This window comes from Heterodontus francisci, chromosome 36, assembly GCF_036365525.1.
Source record: "Heterodontus francisci isolate sHetFra1 chromosome 36, sHetFra1.hap1, whole genome shotgun sequence".
NCBI lineage: Eukaryota > Metazoa > Chordata > Chondrichthyes > Heterodontiformes > Heterodontidae > Heterodontus > Heterodontus francisci.
In genome coordinates this window covers 16,064,977-16,088,078 of record NC_090406.1, presented here as the reverse complement: position 1 = coordinate 16,088,078, position 23,102 = coordinate 16,064,977, and the positions used below count along the sequence as shown (strand labels likewise).

At 41.4% G+C, this 23,102-nt stretch overlaps 1 protein-coding gene across 1 annotated transcript in view; it reads right to left on the bottom strand.

The window, feature by feature from the left end:
• Positions 1–791: 791 nt before the first annotated feature.
• The window catches only part of bsg (basigin), a 50,605-nt gene continuing 28,294 nt past the window's right edge, over positions 792–23,102 (bottom strand). The window contains exons 6-9 of the mRNA XM_068016225.1: positions 22,279–22,552; positions 6,521–6,545; positions 6,334–6,418; positions 792–2,810 (exon numbers count right to left, since the gene is read on the bottom strand). Coding sequence (XP_067872326.1) covers positions 6,358–6,418; positions 6,521–6,545; positions 22,279–22,552 — 360 coding nt within the window. The 3' untranslated portion in view covers positions 792–2,810; positions 6,334–6,357. The remainder of the gene's footprint in view (positions 2,811–6,333; positions 6,419–6,520; positions 6,546–22,278; positions 22,553–23,102) is intronic.

Genomic DNA, 23,102 nt, shown 5'->3' with positions numbered 1-23,102 from the left:
ATGAGGTTGCTAATTTCGGAAATGGGTTCCCTCCGGTCAACAGAAATTAAAACAAATGATTGAGTAGACAGATCAAGAAAATTCAGCCAAGCTTCGGTTTCTGAATAGTTCTGTGGCCTGCACAATTAACTCAGCTATCATTAACAAGCTGTATAATTTAGAAAACCCAGTCAGTTAACATAGCATTATGATCCATTGTTCATGTAGGTAACAGAACAGAGTCTTTCATATTAATAATGCAGGATAGATTCAAATCTAAATTCAAGAAAAGGAACAGCAATCCACTGAGTCATCAAGGCCCTATATTTATGCATTTATAACTAGTTTAGTTTAGTTTAGAGATACAGCACTGAAACAGGCCCTTCGGCCCACCGAGTCTGTGCCGACCATCAACCACCCATTTATACTAATCCTACACTAATCCCATATTCCTACCACATCCTCACCTGTCCCTATATTTCCCTACCACCTACCAATACTAGGGGCAATTTCTAATGGCCAATTTACCTATCAACCTGCAAGTCTTTTGGCGTGTGGGAGGAAACCGGATCACCCGGAGGAAACCCACGCAGACACAGGGAGAACTTGCAAACTCCACACAGGCAGTACCCGGAATTGAACCCAGGTCGCTGGAGCTGTGAGGCTGCGGTGCTAACCACTGCGCCACCCTTATATAGTTCTAATATAGTTCTTAACTATATTAGAATCATTACTATTACCTTTATCTGAAATGGGAAAAAGGATCTTCCATGAAATTGGGGAAAAAAAAAAACACAATTTTACAGAGTAAATTGACAAAATCAAAAGGATTTTTATTGATGTGAATTCTGACATTGGTATCACATACTGTTGAGGCGGTGTAACAACATGAAAAAGTTATCAAGTTTCATTTTTAAAGAATTATTATACTTCAGCACAGATTTAGCACAAAAAGTTAATGCAACACACTTAACACAACCAAAACATTAGTACAGTATGATGGCCAAATATGAGAAACTAGCCCCCATCTACACAAAATTGTACAATCCAAATCAGAAACGTCTAAGCGTTTCTCACTCGTGAGGATTTGAAAAGTATAACTGACAATAATCGTATTGTGCCTATCATTTTTCAAGAAAATTACAGAAAACAAGAATTAACAGTGTAACTACAGCCAAATTATTTCAAACTCTGATCAAATCTGATCCTTCAGAGGAGCATTTGTTGAAGGTTAAAAAGACGGAAAACTCAAGCAATAAAATGATCATATTAATTGGGCCTTTTCTTTCCTGGACAAAAGGACAACAGAAATATTAGCAAACCAAGCTCCATCAACAATACCACTAGCAGGACAGTACCAATGCACTGTGCTATAAATATATTCAGCTGTAGTCTACTGGGAATTGCAGTGTATAAAATAAGAAAATACTTTATTCTAAAAGGCAATTGAGTATACACAATCTTACCAGTAATACTGAGGAGGGGAAGATGATAACCATTTTATGGTTAAAAAGAAAAAGCACTTGCAAATAACAACTCAAGTATGTTTAACTATTTCAAGCCCCCATTAATGAGTGATTTCTCAGTGAAACAGAGAGCTACGAAGTGACCTCTTAGTTTGCAGTGGGGGCGGGGGGAGGGTGGTGGGGAAGAGTGACTGCCAGCATAACTTGGGGGCCTCATTTAAAAAGAGCCAGCAAGCTACCCACCACAAATGGGTGTTCCAATATAGCTTGCTGGATTCATGCAAGGCAGACCTGGAGGGTTGGTGATCCAAATCCAAGGTGGCAGAAGCACGGACAATCTTTCACAATCTGGCCGCACAAAAATAAATTTTTCACCTACCTTTGAGGGTCTGCAATTCTTGGCTGATAGGTTCTACTGAGCGATGTCTATGGCATTTGAGCCCTATTTACACAATAGGGCCTTGATTTAAGCATATTCATGAGGCTTCTGCTTGAGTCAGGAGAGCTCCTGAGCTGACAACTAAACTAGTGGCAGGAAATTGGCACTGGGGCTTAAAACCTGCGTTAAGTTTATCACTTCGATTTTAACTTCCATACTACTGAGATTCCTGGCACAGAGAATTAAAATTCCCCATTTTGTTTCACCGTCAACCTTTAAGATAAAAGGGTGTGCAGTAGATTATTACCCAGTCACTTTAAGTAGGTCTCTATTCATAAATAGTAAACTTTGCTAATGGAAGACTCCACCAAACACTGAATTTGAGTACCAAAATAATTTTTTTTTGTAATGTATCAGAATAATAGTGGGAACAACCTGAATATATTAAGAGCAATTCACCAGCATCATACTATGTACTGCAGAAGCCAACACAACTTTAAGCATGCAGGACCGAAACTATATTAATGAGACATCACACCTATTGGTCTACATATGAGAAATTGGAGGTTGAAGCATTTGCATTCACAAATTGCAGCCTTGTCAAAATAATTATGGTAATCTATAGTTTATATAAACAGAATGACAAAACATTAGCTATCATTTATACATAATGGAACATAAATAGATTTTAGTCCAACTGCTAAGAAAAAGCAAATCTTTACCAGGAGCATTTGAGTCCAGTTTATACAGGCGAGATAGGTCCAGAATAACATACTGTCCCTTTAACCAATTGACTGCTAGTGCTAATGGCATTATACAGTGAAAGGCACCAGCAGTCAAATTGTTAGATTTTTTTCTGCAGCGATCCGAATGCTTTAGGATCTGAATAGATCAAATACTTTAATTGTGTTGAAGATGCCGTTTTCCATGCCAACTACAAAACCCGTCCATTCTGTAGTCTTGCTTAAAGTTGTTTCGGTCTCCTCCTTGGGGAACAAAAGACATTTAATTTTTTTTTAAGTTATCTTGACTAAACTGCTTTGATTAGCAAAACACTACAGATGATGGAAATCTGAAGTAAAAACAAGCACAAAAAATGCTAGAAATGCTCAGCAGGTCACTGTTATTCAGATTTTTGGGGTTGTTAAAAACACTTTTTTGCACTTTGGTTTCTGTTTCAAATTGACGTTCACCTGAAAAACCTGCATACGAACATACGAATTAGGAGCAGGAATAGGCCACTCGGCCCCTCAAGCCTGCTGTGTCATTCAATAAGTTCATGGCTGAACTGATTACTCCACATGTCCACCTACCCCTGATAACCTTCCACCCCTTTGTTCATCAAGAATCTATCCACCTCTGCCTTAAAAATATTCAAAGACTCTGCTTCCACTGCCTTTTGGGGATGGGAATTCCAAAGACTCATGACGCTCAGGGAAAAAAATTTCTCATCTGTTTAAATGGGAAACCCCTTATTTTTAAACAGTGACTCTTAGTTCTAGATTCTCCCACAAGGGGAAAACATCCTTTCCACATCCACCCTATCAAGGCCCCTCAGGATCTTATATGTTTCAATCAAGTCGTCTTTCTCTTATAAATTCCAGCGGATGCAAGCCTAGCCTGACCAATCTTTTCTCATAAGACAGCCCACCCATTCCAGGTATTAGTCTAGTAAACCTTCTCTGTACTGCCTCCAATGCATTTGCATCCTTCCTTAAATGAGACCAGTACTTTACACAGTACTCCAGATGTGGTCTCACCAATGCCCTGTATAGTTGAAGCATAACCTCCCTACTTTTCATAGTCAGAGAGATACAGCACTGAAACAGGCCCTTCGGCCCACTGAGTCTGTGCCGACCAACAACCACCCATTTATGCTAATCCTACATTAATCCCACATTCCCTACCAAATCCCCACCATTCTCCTACCACCTACCTACACTAGGGGCAATTTACAATGGTCAATTTACTTATCAACCTGCAAGTCTTTGGCTGTGGGAGGAAACCGGAGCACCCGGCGGAAACCCACGCGGTCACAGCGAGAACTTGCAAACTCCGCACAGGCAGTACCCAGAACCGAACCCGGGTCGCTGGAGCTGTGAGGCTGCGGTGCTAACCACTGCGCCGCCCCAAATTCAATTCTCCTCACAATAAACAAGAACATCCTATTAGCTTTCCTAATTACGTGCTGTACCTGTGTACTAACTTTTTGCAATTCATGCACTATGACACCCAGATCCCTCCGCATCTCTCACCATTTAGATAATATGCTTTTTTAAAATTCTTCCTGCCAAAGTGGACAATTTCACATTTCCCCACATTATACTCCATTTGCCCACTCACTTAACCTATCTATATCCCTTTGTAGCCCCCTTATGTCCTCTTCACAATTTACTTTCCTACCTATCTTTGCGTCATCAGCAAATTTAGCAACCATACCATCGGTCCCTTCATCCAAGTCATTTATATAAATTGTAAAAAAATTGAAGCCCCAGCACCAATCCCTGCGACACACCACTCATTACATCTTGCCAACCAGAAAATGACTCATTTATGCCTACTCTATGTTTCCTGTTAGCCAGCCAATCTTCTATCCATGCAAATATGTTACCCCCTACACGATGAGCTTTTATTTTCTGCAATAACCTTTCTTCTTCTTCGGCCTCCTTATCTCGAGAGACAATGGATACGCGCCTGGAGGTGGTCAGTGGTTTGTGAAGAAGCGCCTGGAGTGGCTATAAAGGCCAATTCTAGAGTGACAGGCTCTTCCACAGGTGCTGCAGAGAAATTTGTTTGTCGGGGCTGTTGCACAGTTGGCTCTCCCCTTGCGCCTCTGTCTTTTTTCCTGCCAACTACTAAGTCTCTTCGACTCGATACATTTTAGCCCCGTCTTTATGGCTGCCCGCCATAATAATAGCTTCTAGCATTTTCCCCAAGACAGATGTTAAGCTAATTGGCCTGTAATTTTCTGCTTTCTGCCTCCCTTTTTGAATAAAGGAGTTACATTCGCTATTTTCCAATCTAACGGAACCTTCCCCAAATCTAGGGAATTTTGGAAAATTAAAACTAACGCATCAAATGTCTCACTAGCCATTTCTTTTAACACCCTAGGATGAAGTCCATCAGGGCCCAGGGATTGTCAGCCTGCAGCTCCAACAATTTGTTCAGTACCACTTCCCTGGTGATTGTAATTTTCTTCAGCTCCTCCCTCCCACTTCCTGACTTACAGCTAATACTGGGATGTTACTTGTATCTTCAATATTGAAGACCTTAGAAAAGTGGAAATTAAAAAGGTAGATGCTAACTTGAGATGGCATAACGTATCACAGAAACAGCAGACCTATACAAAATGTTCAAGGGATAGAAGCGTGTTCTTGATTCGTTCAAAATTCTCACTTGTTTTTGAGCAACCAATGTAGTTAAGTGTTTCATTTACAAAAAAAAGCAAATTTTGTCTCGGCACCCTGTAGCTCAATATAAATGCTTTTAGTCCAGCACCCTGTGGCTCAATATAAATGCCTTTAGTCTTATAATTAATAGAAAAAACACAATCTAAGAATTATATAAAATGCAGTATTAATTCATGGAAAGAAGGTGTTATATCTTGGGACTTACATAGTGCAGAGCTAATTTTAAAACAATTTCTCTACATTAAAGCTTTCAGACTCTTCAGTCACAATTACAGTCCATCAGATCATCGCTAGCATGCAGCCCTCCCTCTGCAGGTCATAACCTCAGTATGTCCCAAGCACTTTATAGCCAGAAGTTTTTTTTTGTTGAAGTATAGTCACTTAACTGTAAAAATGACAGCAAGGCGCATAAGCAACAAGTTGGGGCCGTGTTTTAATTGCCATTGTAAAGGGGTGATTTGTTAACTGTGCATGTGAAGGGTTGCCTAATGGAGATAAGATAGTTAACAAATTCCGACATGAAATCATGCAGCTCTTTGGGTGCTTTCTGCTCCCAGATGGACCTAAAATATCCCATGGCATTATTCTGAAGAAAAAGGCGTTATCCCCGTTGTCCTGGCTAATATTTATCCCCCAATCAATATCACTAAAAATAGATTATCTGGTCATTATCACATTGCTGGCTGTGCACAAATTGGCTGCCACGTTTCTTAACAGTGAGTGCGCTTCTAAAGAAAAATCCTGGTCTATAACAGTGCTTTGGGACATCCTGAGGCCTTGTAAGGCAATATATAAATGCAAGTATTTCCTTTCTTTTTCTATTTATATGGTTGTGTTCCCCTTAAAAGATTTCACCAAATACCAGATTAAGTCAGTAGATGCCAATCTGCTTTGTTATGCTTGAAATGCAATTAACAAAAATGTTTAATATAAAAAAAAAAGTGAGAGTTTTGATTCTGCAGTGTCGCTTTAGGCTAGAATCGAGAGATAGCAACCACCATTAAAATTAAGGCAATGACTCAAATAATATAGCAACTGGAACTTTCTGAAACAGGAAATACTTCATAGATTGAACCATTTAATTAAAATAGCTACTGACCTTTCCTGAAGGATAAAAATCAGATCAGTTGGAGTTTCGCTGTCGGACATTTTTATCCTGATGATTCATGGATGCATTGCTTTTCCTATGGAGAAGGTACAAAATTGTTAAAATTTAGTAACAAGCTACTTGCAATGGCTAATACATGAAAACATTTTTGAACATGAAATTATTTGGGTAAACTTACAAAGGTGCAGATCCTTGTTCGTCATCTGATTATCAAATTCACATGCAAACACAAAAAAGGAGACAAGCTTTAGTAAAGGTACAATTAAGATATTTAATGATTTCACACTGACATTTCATTATTCAATTTCTTAAAAAAATAAAGTATGAGCCATTTAAGTGGTTCAGCTTTGCAACAAATGTTACCATGAAAAGTTATAGATCTTTGTGCCATATTAAAGGTACCTCAATATGACAAAGTGGCAGATCATCACGACAACAGTTTTCTGCTGCTAAAACCAAAGAATGAATTGCTAACATTGGAAGATAGAATACAATCGCAGAAAGAGCCCAGTGTCATTATACTGTGGCATATCAGAGAGATAGACCATTTCATTGAAACCAGATATACATATACTGCCATTCATCACTTGTTTTGCCAGATTCCCTAGAAATTACTTGGCAGGATATCTTTAAATTGCTCAAACTTGACAGCAAGACTGCACTTTAATTTCATAATGCACAGTTCAAGAAGTTAACTTCAGGCATCAAACATGTTTACTGTGATAATGGATGTATTCCCTAAAAACAGATGAATTCTCACAGCTGTTTGTTTTGCCACTTGGGTTTGGGAACCAGAAATCATAGCCTACTACCTTAAATCTGCAAGCAAAAAAGCAGTGATTTCTTGCTCCTAAAATTAGCACTAAAATAAGCAGAACTCTAAAGACGAGCTCGAGAGTAGAGCTGCAGATCAGCAGCAGTTTTGTGCTAATGACAAGCTGTTTAGCATTGTTCACCCTAAATATGGGATACAAGTTAAGGCTCAAGGTTTTGGAATTCTCCACAAACCTTCAATCATAATATTCATTAAAAAAAAGTTTTTTTTGCTTGAACTACAATTTTAGCATAAAAGAATCTTTTTAAAACCAATTTTCAAATGTTTCAGTTTTGAGACATTTTGTGAATGCCAAAACCTAAAATTAACTCGGATTAGGCGAAGGCACCTTGTGCCTAATCCCATTTGCTTTCATTTTGGCAGTACTGTAAATCGAAAAACCACTGTCACTGGCCAAAATTGATCCTTGCTACACATAAAAGCATAACTATAAAGAAACGTGTTTGCCACAGAGTTAGACCATCTTCTATAGCAAGCAAAATATCTCAGCAATTTTAATTCATAAAGGAATTCGGTTTGGCCACAATAGTTTTAAACCCAAAGTAACCAGCAATTAAGCAAAGTTATTTTATCAGACCCCTTTGACAAGGCACACAGAAGCGGTTAAGTCAGTCGGAGGTGGGAAGAAAAAAACGACTACAATTTACACAGTATTTACAGGGCAACTTGGAAAGAGCAGGGGAGTGGGATTAATTGATTAGCTTTACCAAACAGCAGGCATGAGCTCAAGGGCCTGAATGGCCTCCTTCTGAACCGTATCATTCCATGATTCCATTATTACCTTTCCCTGCTGATACTCCTGTGAAAACGGTAGTAGTAGCAGCAATAGCTTATGCCAAACTTCCTCCCATCCATACAATGATCTGTCAGCAAAATTTTCTTTACATTTATATTCTGTTGCAGTTATTTATATTACCAGGACTAGTAGAGATCACCTGGTTATTCCACTGCAGTGACAAGTAACACAAAATCATGCACCGTTCTAAAGAGTATGCAGGGACAGAGGGTCCTGGGGTCCGTGCCATGCGTAGATCTTTGAAGTTGGCAGGACATATTGAAACAGCAGTTAGCAAAGCATGTGGGATCTTGGGCTTCATAAACAAAGGTATTCAGTACAAAATAGGGAAGTTATGCTGAACCTTTATAAAGTTCTGGTTAGGCGAAACTGCTATCGCACCAGTTCTGGTCACCACACTTTAGGATGGATGAGAGGGTCCTTGAGAAGGTGCAGAGGAGATTTACCAGAATGGTTCCCGGGATGGGGGATGTTAGCTACAAAGTTAGGTTGGAGAAATTGAGATTGTTCTCCTTGCAGCAAAGGAGACTGAAGGGAGATCTGATGGAGGTGTACAGGATTGGTCAATCGATGTAAACCTGCCACAAAGGGGTACTGTTCCAATTGGCTGATTGTACAAGGACTAGAGGACACAGATCCAGGCTTTGGGCAAGAGATATGGGGTGGCAGGGTGGGAGGAAATTTTCTTCTTTAAAACGCAATGAGTGGTGATGACCTGGAGGTCACTGCCTACAAGGGTGGTGAAAAAAGAGGCAATGATTTCAGAGGGAAATTGGATAGGTACTTGAGGGAAATAAACTTGTAGGACTACAGGGATAGAGCAGGGCAATGGGACTGGCATGGGCTCGATGGGCTGAATGGCCTCCTTCTGTGCCGTTACGACTATGACTGAAGCCCTCAGAGCACCTCAAAACTGTATTTAACACGAACTTCACAAAATGGTAATCATTTGCCATCGACAGGTCTCGGTATGGCAGCTGACTGCCGGTGCATTGACTGTCATTAATGCAGTGACCTGCATGCTGAAAGATTAATGGGGTAAAATAATGTAGGATGTGAAAAAATTTACAGGTATCCTTATGTTTGACTTTACAGCATGGCACAGTGGCGCAGTGGTTAGCACCGCAGCCTCACAGCTCCAGGTACCCGGGTTCGATTCCGGGTACTGCCTGTGTGGAGTTTGTAAGTTCTCCCTATGTCTGTGTGGGTTTTCTCCGGGTGCTCCGGTTTCCTCCCACAAGCCAAAAGACTTGCAGGTTGATAGGTAAATTGGCCATTATAAATTGTCACTAGTACAGGTAGGTGGTAGGGAAATATAGGGACAGGTGGGGATGTTTGGTAGGAATATGGGATTAGATTAGATTAGATTAGAGATACAGCACTGAAACAGGCCCTTCGGCCCACCGAGTCTGTGCCAACCATCAACTACCCATTTATACTAATCCTACACTAATTTTAAAATGAAGCGTGCTGAGAAACAAACATGGCTAAACGTATTAAATGGCTTTACAGCATCCCACAGAAGCAATAGACTAGGGTCCGATGACCAGCAATTTATTCGATTTACAGTAACAATGCTAAACAAATGAAAAGCACAATTGTGCAGAGATGGCAGGAACCTGAATTCTGAGCGGCTCAGGTAATGGAGTATGTCGCTTCAGACCGACATGCATTTTATTCCACTTACCGCAGGATATGAACCAGCAGCAAATGAGAAAGAAAACATTTTTCATCAAGGAATAGCATTTTGCTTCAATTAAGTAGAGACCTTGTACTGTGCATACTGAAAGCTGGTGAACAGAAGCCTTAAAATATCAACGCTCCATAAAGTTTTCAATGGCTACATGGCAATCATACTGTATGTAAATCTGTAACCAAATAGCTTGGGGGTGAAATAGGTCTTTGCCAGTAGCACAAAGCAGGCTGATAGCCAACCACCAGTCCGTTTTACAGTATCCAATTTTCTGTTCCACTGTTTACTATGGGAAGAAAACAATGGCCCGAGTAAAAGAGGCTGTTGATGTGCTATGAGCACGTTTTGCGCTTTTGGTGACGATCAATTTCACCCACTCACCTAATTTTCTAAAACGGCAGGGGATACCTTATTTGACATAAATAAAGCATGCAGAACGGAATGAAAAGTGTATTCTCTTAATTCTGGACATATGCTGCTCAACATTTAATTTAAAAATGGAGAAATATTGTCCTATGCGTTGTTATAAACATTAGAAAGAACACATCTGCACTTCTCAGTTCTCTGTATTTCAGAACACATGAAACTTGGTCAAGGTAGCCCATGCAGATAATTGGTGTAAAAGTCCCTTTTTAGTGGCATCATAAAGATGTGCCGATTTATGGGAATCAGAGCTCAACTAACCTGCTTTACCCAATTTTCAAGTGTAGTAGCATTATTATTGCTTATGGGAAGCATTGTGCTTTAGACTAGCTGGCTGTACTCTTTTTGAATGAACATTGCAATCATGGTAGGGGTTGGGGGGGGGGGGGGGGAAGGGGGTGGAATTTTAAGCTCCCAGGATGGGCAGGACAGTGGCGGCAGTGGGGGGGGGGTTGTGGAAAAATTAGATACTTAAGACTGGGAAACCCAACCCCAACCTGCCACGACCATCCCCATTTCTGATTTAACTGGGTTGGGGTGGGAGAGTCCGGCGAGTGACCAACTTCAGAGGCAGGTTGGTAATTAGAATATGTTAATGAGGCTCTATGCCTCAGATTTTGGCAGTTATTTTCGATTTACCAGCCGCGGATTGGGTTTCAGGCTCAGGAAATCCATCAACTAAAGGGAAGTGAGGACTACTGCTTTTCCAGCACTTCTTGTGGGCAAGGAGGAGGAGTGCTTTGTTCCCCATCAATCTGCATATAGGCTCGGTAAATCTAATGAGCACTAATGCTGTGAAGGACTGGTTTCTGGAATCTGTTAGGGATGGTTTTCTAGAGCAGCATGTTGAGGAACTATCTACAGAACAGGCTATTTTAGATCTAATATTATGTAATCAGAAAGGACTAATTAATAATCTTGTTGTAAAAGAACCTTTAGTGATGATAATATGTTAGAATTTTACATTATGTTTGAAAGTGAGGTAGTTTAATCTGAAGCCAGGGTGTTAAATTTGAACAAAGGAAATTATAAAGGTATGAGGGGCACATTGGCTGAGGTGGATTGGGAAAATACATTAAAAGGTACGGCATAAGAACATAAGAAATATGAGCAGAAGGTCATTCGGTCCCTCAAGCCTGCCCCACCATTCAATAAGATCATGGCTGATCTGCCCCAGACCGCAACTCCTCTTGCATGCCAGCTCCTCATAGCCCTTAACACCCAGATATTTCAAAAATCTATCTACCTCCTCTTTAAATACTTTCAATGATCTAGCCTCCACAACTCTCTGGGGTAGTGAATTCCAGACATTCACTACCCTGAGAGAAGAAATTCCTTTGCATCTCAGTTTTAAATGAGTGTCCCCTTATTCTGTAAGTATGTCCCCTAGTTTGAGATTCCCCCACTAGTGGAAACATCTTCTCAACATCAACCCTGTCAAGCCCCCCTCAGAATCTTGTACGCTTCAATAAGAGAAGATGGTAAAAGAGGGGGGGGTGTGGCATTGTTAATCAAGGAGTATTACAGCGACAGAAAGGACATTTGAGGACTCGTCTACTGAGGTAGTATGGGCCGAGGTTAGAAACAGGAGACGTGAGGTCACCCTGTTGGGAGTCTTTTATAGACCTCCAAATAGTTCCAGAGATGTAGAGGAAAGGATAGCGAAGATGATTCTCGACACGGGCGAGAGTAACAGGGTAGTTGTTATGGGGGACTTTAACTTTCCAAATATCGACTGGAAATACTATAGTTCGAGTACTTTAGATGGGTCAGTTTTTGTCCAGTGTGTGCAGGAGGGTTTTCTGACACAGTATGTAGACAGGCCAACCAGGGGCGATGCCACATTGGATTTGGTACTGGGTAATGAACCCGGCCAGGTGTTAGATTTAGATGTAGGTGAGCACTTTGGTGATAGTGACCACAATTCGGTTAGGTTTACCTTAGTGATGGGCAGGGACAGGTATATACCGCAGGGCAAAAATTATAGCTGGGGGAAAGGAAATTTTGATGCGATTAGGCAAGATTTAGGATGCGTAGGATGGGGAAGGAAACTGCAGGGGATGGGAACAATCGAAATGTGGAGCTTATTCAAGGAGCAGCTACTGCGTGTCCTTGATAAGTATGTACCTGTGAGGCAGGGAGGAAGTTGTCGAGCGAGGGAGCCGTGGTTTACTAAAGAAGTTGAAGCGCTTGTCAAGAGGAAGGCGGCGGCTTATGTTAGGATGAGACGTGAAGGCTCAGTTAGGGCGCTTGAGAGTTACAAGCTAGCCAGGAAGGATCTAAAGGGAGAGCTCAGAAGAGCAAGGAGAGGACACGAGAAGTCATTGGCGGATAGGATCAGGGAAAACCCTAAGGCTTTCTATAGGTATATCAGGAATAAAAGAATGACTAGAGTTAGATTAGGGCCAATCAAGGATAGTAGTGGGAAGTTGTGTGTGGAATCAGAGGAGGTAGGGGAAGTGTTAAATGAATATTTTGCGTCAGTATTTACAGCAGAGAAAGAAAATGTTGTCGAGGAGAATACTAAGATTCAGACTACTAGGCTAGATGGGATTGAGGTTCACAAGGAGGAGGTGTTATCAATTTTGGAAAGTGTGAAAATAGATAAGTCCCCTGGGCCAGATGGGATTTATCCTAGGATTCTCTGGGAAGCTAGGGAGGAGATTGCAGAGCCTTTGTCCTTGATCTTGATGTCGTCATTGTCAACAGGAATAGTGCCGGAAGACTGGAGGATAGCAAATGTTGTCCCCTTGTTCAAGAAGGGGAGTAGAGACAGCCCTGGTAATTATAGACCTGTGAGCCTTACTTCGGTTGTGGGTAAAATGTTGGAAAAGGTTATAAGAGACAGGATTTATAATCATCTTGCAAAGAATAAGTTCATTATCGATAGTCAGCACGGTTTTGTGACGGGTAGGTCGTGCCTCACAAACCTTATTGAGTTTTTCGAGAAGGTGACCAAACAGGTGGATGAGGGTAAAGCAGTGGATGTGGTGTATATGGATTTCAGTAAGGCGTTTGATAAGGTTCCCCACGGTAGGCTATTGCAGAAAATACGGACGTATGGGGTTGAAGGTGATTTAGAGCTTTGGATCAGAAATTGGCTAGCTGAAAGAAGACAGAGGGTGGTGGTTGATGGCAAATGTTCATCCTGGAGTTTAGTTACTAGTGGTGTACCGCAAGGATCTGTTTTGGGGCCACTGCTGTTTGTCATTTTTATAAATGACCTGGAAGAGGGTGTAGAAGGGTGGGTTAGTAAATTTGCGGATGACACTAAGGTCGGTGGAGTTGTGGATAGTGCCGAAGGATGTTGTAGTGTACAGAGGGACATCGATAGGCTGCAGAGCTGGGCTGAGAGATGGCAAATGGAGTTTAACGCGGAAAAGTGCGAGGTGATTCACTTTGGAAGGAGTAACAGGAATACAGAGTACTGGGCTAATGGGAAGATTCTTGGTAGTGTAGATGAACAGAGAGATCTTGGTGTCCAGGTGCATAAATCCCTGAAGGTTGCTACTCAGGCTAATAGGGCTGTTAAGAAGGCATATGGTGTGTTAGCTTTTATTAGTAGGGGGATCGAGTTTCGGAGCCACGAGGTCATGCTGCAGCTGTACAAAACTCTGGTGAGACCGCACCTGGAGTATTGCGTGCAGTTCTGGTCACCGCATTATAGGATGTGGAAGCTTTGGAAAGGGTGCAGAGGAGATTTACTAGGATGTTGCCTGGTATGGAGGGAAGGTCTTATGAGGAAAGGCTGAGGGACTTGAGGTTGTTTTCGTTGGAGAGAAGGAGGAGGAGAGGTGACTTAATAGAGACATATAAGATAATCAGAGGGTTGGATAGGGTGGATAGTGAGAGTCTTTTTCCTCGGATGGTGATGGCAAACACGAGGGGACATAGCTTTAAGTTGAGGGGTGATAGATATAGGACAGATGTCAGAGGTAGTTTCTTTACTCAGAGAGTAGTAGGGGCATGGAACGCCCTGCCTGCAACAGTAGTAGACTCGCCAACTTTAAGGGCATTTAAGTGGTCATTGGATAGACATATGGATGAAAATGGAATAGTGTAGGTCAGATGGTTTCACAGGTCGGCGCAACATCGAGGGCCGAAGGGCCTGTACTGCGCTGTAATGTTCTAATTCTAATTACCCCTCATTCTTCTAAACTCTAACGAATAAAGGCCTAACCTGTTTAGCCATTCTTGATAAGTCAACCCCTTCATCCCAGGAATCAGCCGAGTGAATCTCTTTTTGACCTGCCTCCAATGCCAGTATACCCTTTCTTAAATAAGGGGACCAAAACTGTACACCATACTCCAGGTGCAGCCTCACCAACACCCTGTATAGTTGTTAACAAGATTTCCCCATTTTTAAACTCCAACCCCCTAGAAATTAAGGCCAAAATTCAATTTGCTTCCTTAATTACTTGCTGCACCTGCTTGCTAACTTTTTTGTGTTTCATGCAGAAGAACACCCAGATCCCCCTCTGTGCTGCACTTTTCTGGAGTCTCTCTCTATTTAAATAATAGGCTGCCTTTTGATTCTTCCTACCAAAGTGCATGACCTCACATTTTCCTACATTAAACTCCATCTGCCAAGTTTTTGCCCACTCACTCAACCTATCTATATCCCCTTGCAGATTCCTTATGTCCTCAGCACAACATGCCCTCCCACCTATTTTTGTATCGTCAGCAAATTTGGATATATTACACTCTGCCCCCTCCTCCAAGTCATTAATATAGACAGTAAATAATTGAGGCCCTAGGACTGATCTTTGTGGCTCTCCACTAGTTACGTCTTTCCAACCTGAGAAAGACCCATTAATCCTGACTCTCTGTCTTCTGTGTGTTAACCAATCCTCAATCCATTGTAATACATTACCCCCAATACCATCAGCTCCTATCTTGTCCAACAATCTTTTATGTGGCACCTTATCAAATGCCTTCTGGAAATCCAAATACACTACATCTATCAGTTCCCCTGCATCAACTCTGCTTGTTATATCCTCAAAGAACTCCAGCAAATTTGTTAAACATGATTTCCCTTTCACAAAACCATGTTGACTCTGTCTGATTGTGTTAAGCTTTTCTAAATGTCCTATTTCTTCCTTAATAATTGACTCTAGCACTTTCCCAATGACGGACGTTAGGCTGACTGGCCTATAGTTTCCTGCTTTTTGTCTCCCTCCCTTCTTGAACAGGGGCGTCACATTAGTAGTTTTCCAATCCACTGGGACCCTCCCGGAATCCAGTGAGTTCTGGAATATTTCAACCAATGCCTCCACTATCTCTGCAGCCACTTCCTTTAAAACCCTTGGATGCAGGTCCTGGTGGCTTATCTGCCTTTAGTCCCATTAGTTTGTCAAATACTTTGTCCCTCATTATCGAGATTGTTACAAGATCTTTCCTCTCATTAGCTCCTTGCTTATTTGATATCTGTGGGATGTTTATAGTGTCCTCCACCGTGAAGACCAATGCAAAATATTGGTTTAAGTTATCTGCCATTTCCCTGTTCCCCATCAATTCTCCAGTTGCATCCTCCAAGGGTCCCATGCTCACTTTAGCTACTCTCTTTTTATATACCTGTAGAAGCTCTTGCTGTTTGTTTTTACATTGCTTGCCAATTTACTTTCATTATCAATTTTCTCCCTGTTTATTAGCTGTTTAACCATCCGCTGCTGGTTCCTAAAAAATTCCCAATCCTCTGGCCTACCACTAGTTTTCGCCGCTTTGTATGCCTTAGTTTTTGATTGGATACTCTCCTTGACCACCTTTGTTAACCATAGGTGGTTCATCCTTTTCATCAAGTCCTTCTTTTTGACCGGGATAAATTTGACAGTGACAGTACATAGGCAATGGATAGTCTTTAAAGAAATATTGCATAGTTCACAGTAACTATACATTCCTTCAAGGCACAAAAATCCCCAAAGTAAAGGCAGTCAACCGTGGATAACAAAGGAAGTTAAGGATCGTATAAGATTAAAAGGCCTATAAAGTTGCCAAAAATAGTAAACCGCAGGAATGGGAAGATTTTAGAATACAGCAAAGGAAGACAAATAAACTGATAAAGGGAGAATAGAATATGAATGTAAGCTAGCAAAAAATATAAAAACGGACTGTAAAGCTTCTACAGGTACGTAAAAAGGAAACATTTGGCTAAGACAAATGTGGGTCCATTACAGGCAGAATTTATAACGGAGGACAGAGAAATGGCAGAGAAGCTAAATTATTACTTCGTGTCTGTCTTCACTGAGGAAAATACAAGAAATCTCCCAGAATTCAAGGGATTGGGGGAAATGAGGAATCAAAGGAAATTACTATTAGTAAGAAGGTTGTATTGGAGAAATTAATGGGGCTGAAGGCTGATAAGTCCCCAGGACTTAATATTCTACATCCCAGTGTTGAAAGAGTTAGCTATGGAGATAATGGATGAGTTGATCATCTTCCAAAATTCTATAGATTCTGGAGCAGCTCCTGCAGATTGGAAGGTTGCAAATGTTACCCCATTATTTATGAAGGGAGGGACAGAAAACTGGGAATTACAGACCTGTTAACCTTACATCAGTCGTTGGAAAAATGCCAGGATCTATTCTAAAGGATGTGATAAACGGACACTTGGTTAATAATGATCTGATTGGGCTTAGCATGGATTATGAATGGGAAATCATGTTTGAAGAACCCGTTGGAGTTTTTTGAGGATGTTACTAACAGTATTGATAAAGGGGAGTCGGTGGACGTGGTGTTCTTGGATTTTCAGAAGGCCTTTGATAAAGTTCCACACAGGTTGGTTAGCAAAATTAAAGTACATGGGATAGGAAGCATGGATTAAAGATTGATTACCAGGTAGAAAACAGAAAAGTAAGAATAAATGGGTCATTCGCACGTTGGCAGGCTGTGACTAGTGGGGCACTGCAGGGATCAGTGCTTGGGCACCAGCTGTTCACAATATAAATCAATGATCTGTATGTGGGGACTAAATATAGTATTTCCAAGTTTGCAGATGACACAGAACTAGGTGGGAATGTGTGTTGTGAGGAAGATGCAAAGCGGCTTCAAGGGGGTTTGGAAAGACTTAGTGAGTGGGCAAGAACGTGGCAGATGGAATATAATGTGGAAAAATCTGAGGTTACGCACTTTGGTGGAAGAAACAGATGTGCAGGGTAGATAGAGAGACACTGTTCCCAACCGTGAAAGGATCGAGAACTAGACAGCACAGATTTAAAGTATTTGGTAAGAGAAGCAAAGGTGACATGAGGAAAAACTTTTTCACGTAGCGAGTGGTGTTAAGGTCTGGAATGCTTTGCCTGAGAACGTGGTGGAGGCAGGTTCAACTGAAGCATTCAAAAAGGAAGAATGTGCAGGGTTATGGGGAGAAGGCAGGGGAATGGAACTGAGGGAGTTGCTCTTTGAGAGCTGGTGCGGACATGATGGACCAAAGGGCCTCCTTCTGCACTGTAACAATTCTGTGATTGAGTATTTCTTAAATGGTAAGAGATTAGAAAGTGTAGATGTAAAAAGGGACCTGGGTGTCCTCGTCAATAAGACAATGAAAGCGAACATGCAGGTGCAGCAAGCAAGTAAGGCAGCTAATGGTATGTTAGCCTTTAATCGCAAGAGAATTGGAGTACTGGAGTAGTGAAGTCTTGCTTCAATTGTATACAACCTTGGTTAAACCGCAGCTGGAGTAGTGTGCACAGTATTGGTCCCCTTACCTTAGGACGGATATTATTGCCATAGAGGGAGTGCAACGAAGGTTCATCAGACTTGTTCCCGGGATGGCGGGATTGTCCTATGAAGAGAGATTGGGGTATCTGGGCCTGTATTTGCTAGGTTTGAAGAATGAGAGGTGATCTCATTGAAGCCTACAAAATACTTAAAGGGATAGACAGGGTAGATGCAGCTAAGATGTTTCTGCTGGTTGGGGAGTCTAGAACCAGGGGACACAATTTCAAAATAAGGGGGAAGCCACTTAGTACAAAGATGAGGAGAAATTTCTTTACTCAGAGGGTTGTGAATCTTTGGAATTCTCCATCCCAGAGGGTTGTGGATGCTCAATCATCAAGTATGTTTAAAGCAGAAGCTGTCAGATTTCTAAGTACAAATGACATAAGGGTATATGAGGATAATGTGGAAAAAAGTATTGAAGTGAATGATCAGCCATAATTGTATTGAATGGCAGAGCAGGCTTGATAGGGACAGGGATGGGCCATTCAGCCCATGTCCTCCCCACACCCCGAGCCAACAAGTTAACAGTCCACGATTGACTGACCACCACCCCCACCCCACCTCGTAGCCCACTCACCAGCAGATACCCCACCCCCAATCCACACAATCTCTCCCCTCCCTCTCTATTCCTCGGCTGCAGCCTTGTCCACACGGCAGCCATCCAACCTCCCAATCTGGTCAGCTGATAGAACTTTTGTACTGTTTCCTGCCTAATGAGTTCCAGACGTTAACTCAGCAGAGACCTCAGGCTTCCCAGCAGCTGGCAGTCGCCCCACACCCTCCCCGCAAATACTGGGGCCATTATGTTCAGTCTGAATAATTGAAAACTCCACAGGTAGTAAGGTTCCTTTGTCACAGCTACCAATTTAAACTTTCACTCAACACAAACAACATGCTATATCCACTGTAACCATGTACAACTTTGCAAAAAGTTACTTTTTCTATAAAACACATACTACAATGCAACAGCTTAGTAATGAAAAATTTAACTGCCCATTTACAATGCATCACAAGACTGACGAGACAGGAGGAAAAAATAAAAAACAAGTTGTGACAGTCACCCTCTCTTCCAGTCTTTTCCAGGCCCTGAAGAGGCAGCATGCAGTGGCATGTATACTTGATGACTTCTGCGACCAGTGGACATCAAAGGGTAGAAGGGTTCTTGCAGACATCAATGACAAAATCCTGATTTAGTTGGGAAGATAACCTTTTGTTTCAGTGATGCTTATTTTGCTGACTTTTTAAAGTTTGATTTAGACTATATTTTATTTGTGGTGCCCTAAATGGAACACTAGTTGTGAGGACTTTTGTTTGGTGACTCTGGCTTGAGCTAGGGTGGAAGATAAAAAAAGTTAGAGTTCTCATTCTTAATTGTTACTGAGACACACTTCCTGGAAACTGTGTGCATGTGAATATTATGCGAGGACATTGAGCTCAGTTGTGATGTATTCTTGGTCAAAAAGCCCATCAACTAATCACCATATAAGACATATTTAAGACCTGTATTTATATGGTGCTTTTCCCATACTCAGGACATCAAAAGACTCTTCACAGCCAATATTGCTTCTGGTCCTATGAGCAGCAAATGAGATAACTGACCAGACAATCTGCTTTCGATGATGCTAGTTGAGGTGTAAATGTTGGCCAGGACATCAGCAGAATTCTTTGTATTTCTTCTTTGGCCTCCTTATCTCGAGAGACAATGGGTAAGCACCTGGAGGTGGTCAGTGGTGTGTGGAGCAGCGCCTGGAGTGGCTATAAAGGCCAATTCTAGAGTGACAGGCTCTTCCACAGGTGCTGCAGAAAAATTTGTTTGTCGGGGCTGTTACACAGTTGGCTCTCCCCTTGCGCTTCTGTCTTTTTTCCTGCCAACTGCTAAGTCTCTTCGACACGCCACACTTTAGCCCTTCCTTTATGGCTGCCCGCCAGCTCTGGCGAACGCTGGCAACTGACTCCCACGACTTGTGATCAATGTCACAGGATTTCATGTCGCGTTTGCAGACGTCTTTAAAGCGGAGACATGGACGGCCGGTGGGTCTGATACCAGTGGCGAGCTCGCTGTACAATGTGTCTTTGGGGATCCTGCCATCTTCCATGGCTCACATGGCCAAGCCATCTCAAGCGCCGCTGACTCAGTAGTGTGTATAAGCTGAGGATGTTGGCCGCCTCGAGGACTTCTGTGTTGGAGATGTGGTCCTGCCACCTGATGCCAAGTATTCTCCGGAGGCAGCGAAGATGGAATGAATTGAGACGTCGCTCTTGGCTGACATACGTTGTCCACGCCTCGCTGCCATAGAGCAAGGTACTGAGGACACAGGCTTGATACACTGAGGCTAAATAATGTGCAAGTGGAGAGGCAGGTGAACTGTGGGGAAATCTACATGCAAACTCTTAACAGGCAACCAAAGACAAAAACTCCAACTTCCCTATAAGAGATTTGGCTACACCAGTTAGAGTTTAAAAACTAGATATCAAACTCAGATTAAGAAAATATTTCATGTCGTGGCTTACACCAAAGCACATACCATCACCCCATCTACATAATCACAACTAGCTGTTCCCATTGAAGACCAAATACAGCCTTTTACTTTAACTGTATGAGCAATGAATACAAAATGGAGGATTAACAGGGGCTGATGTACAATACCAAGTCCTGCTTCATGAATTAGATCACTCCCACAAGCAAACCAACTGTCCATTTAAAAAAAAATGCTGGAAATATACAATCCATCAGGCAGGTTCTATGAAAAACTACAAATTAATGTTTTTTGTATCCTAATCTGACAAAGGTAAAAGGTTAATGATTTGCGTATAACCCTTCCAGATTTTCACTAAGCAGATGTGCATTTCCAGAATTTTCTGTTTTTACTTTAGCAAGGGTTACTGATCAACAAACAACAAGAATCACCGAATGCATTGCTCAAAACACAAAATGCTTCAATCCCACAAAACAGAATCTAATCTTTTGGTCCATTTAAAAATTAGTGACACAGCGCATGTACACAATAAAAATGACAAATGTATCACTTAGCTCATTCAGGATTAAAAATAGAACCAAAAGGAGGCAGTGAACTTGCTGATTACTGCTGAAGTTTATATATAGTTTATTTGCATAGCAAGTTCAAAACTTTGCAATAAAAAGAGTAATGCAAAGAGTATCTATGATTTATAGATTAGGTTAAAAGGCTGAATTTATGTCCACAATTCAATGGCAATGCTCCCTTTTTTGGGGAATACAGTGCCCTTCTGGAATTCCCTGCCTAAAGTGTGCTGTTACCCCAACCTTTAAAATGTTCCTTAAAAGCAACCTCTTTGACCTAGCTTATGGTCACCTGTCCTTACATCTTCTCTGGCTCTTCATTTGTTTTTTTAGATGACACCTCTGTGAAGTGTTGAGGATGGTTCTAAGTTAGAGGGGCTGTGAAAATACAGGGTATTGCTGGCGGCTCCATAGAAATAGGGAGACCCCAATAATTTCCACGGATGCTCCCAAACATCTACTGCAACCTCAGTGGAAGATCAGATCTTTGAGGATATTTCTTTCCAGGACTCGGACAAGAAACAGGGTAGAGAGGTTTCCATCAATCTTCTGCAGTTCAGAGAACCCCTGGGGAAATTTTACCCAGAGTCCTTTCAGTGCTCCATTTAACAGTTTTTCCACCCATCGTTTAGTTATTCTGGTTCTGGCCCTGGTCTCCTACAACTATCTCAGATAATAGGTCTTTTCATGTCTTGCTATTTTACCCATCATCATAAGCCACCCCACTAACTGAAACAGGGCACTGAAGAACTGAGGGAAGGGGGAAGCAAGTAAGATTATTGCAGAAACTAAACATGTTGACAGGTAAATGAGGAACCAATGAAGGAAGAAAAGTTATATTAACACTAAAGGTCAAATGAAAGAAAACAAATACATAAACAATTTTTAAATTCTAAGAAAACATATTCACTACAATCCAAGATGTTCTATACACCTTTCTGGTTGCCATTAACAATTACTGGCTGCTTTGTTGGATTTGATCTTATCTCTGGAAAATAAATCATGTTCCATTTCTTTTGGTACCTTAGAACACAGTTCCCTTTAAGTAAATGCAAATAAGCCTTTTGTTCAAAAGCTTAAACTCAAACAGTTTTTTTAAAATTGCTTTCCTTCTTAATCGTTCAGACATCATAGGTTTATTCCAAGCATATTCCTTGCATTACATATTCTCTAACACCAACTGTATATGACATTTGGAAAAATGAGACAAGATAAATTCTATGTAGATTGAGGGACCTCTTCAAAATCTTGACAACTGCTCCAAGTAGATCCTCAATATCAGCCGGTTTATAAATTCCGCCCATGAATGAGACTAGGTAGGCTTCTCTTGGTCAACTTTGGTTAAGACAAAGTTATTTTAATATTCTTGAACCTGCTAAGAGTCAGCATTACATTGTATACACTACAAGTAATTAAAGTTGTTGGCAACTTACCATCTGAAATTTCATCGGGCTTTCTCCTTTTCTCATAAATGAAGATAATTGCAACAAGCACAATCACCTCTGCAACGATTCCCAAAAAGGGCCAGAGAGCAGCATAACGGCCACGAACTCGAAGGTGAATAGTTTCCGCTTTTGCACCAATCTCATTGGTGGCATTGCAGAAGTAATCTCCTTGATCTTCCTCAATATTCAGAGAATAGATACGCAGCTCTGTCTTATTTCCTGCACTCTTGATGTGAAAATTCTTGGTTCCATTGACAATGAACTAAATTGGAAACAAATGTTCCCTTCATTTCAAATCCATAAGCAGCACAAAAAGTACTCAAACATTCACAATTTTCTCAATTCTATTGAAGGGCTTCCATGTGCATTAGACATCCTTGATGTTCAAGTTTACTTTGTGTCCCCATTTACTTCATAACTGGTTTTAGTCTGCCATGCTCTCAACTGCTTGATAACCATTGCTGACATGTCAGCAGTCCAACAGCTCCCCCATTACTGTCTTGTTTGATGGAGCAAACCAAAAATATTGGTCAATTCAGACTGATGGTCAGCAAAAAAAAAAGTAGCTACTGATTGAAAAAACACACATTTGCTCATATTTTCCTCAACTATATACTGGAGATTCCCATTATGTTAGAAAGAAAAGTGCTGTATTGTGCTCATGAATCCAAATCTAACATTTTGGGTGGCACAGTGGCTAGCACCGCAGCCTCACAGCTCCAGGGACCCGGGTTCAATTCTGGGTACTGCCTGTGCGGAGTTTGCAAGTTCTCCCTGTGACCACGTGGGTTTTCGGCGGGTGCTCCGGTTTC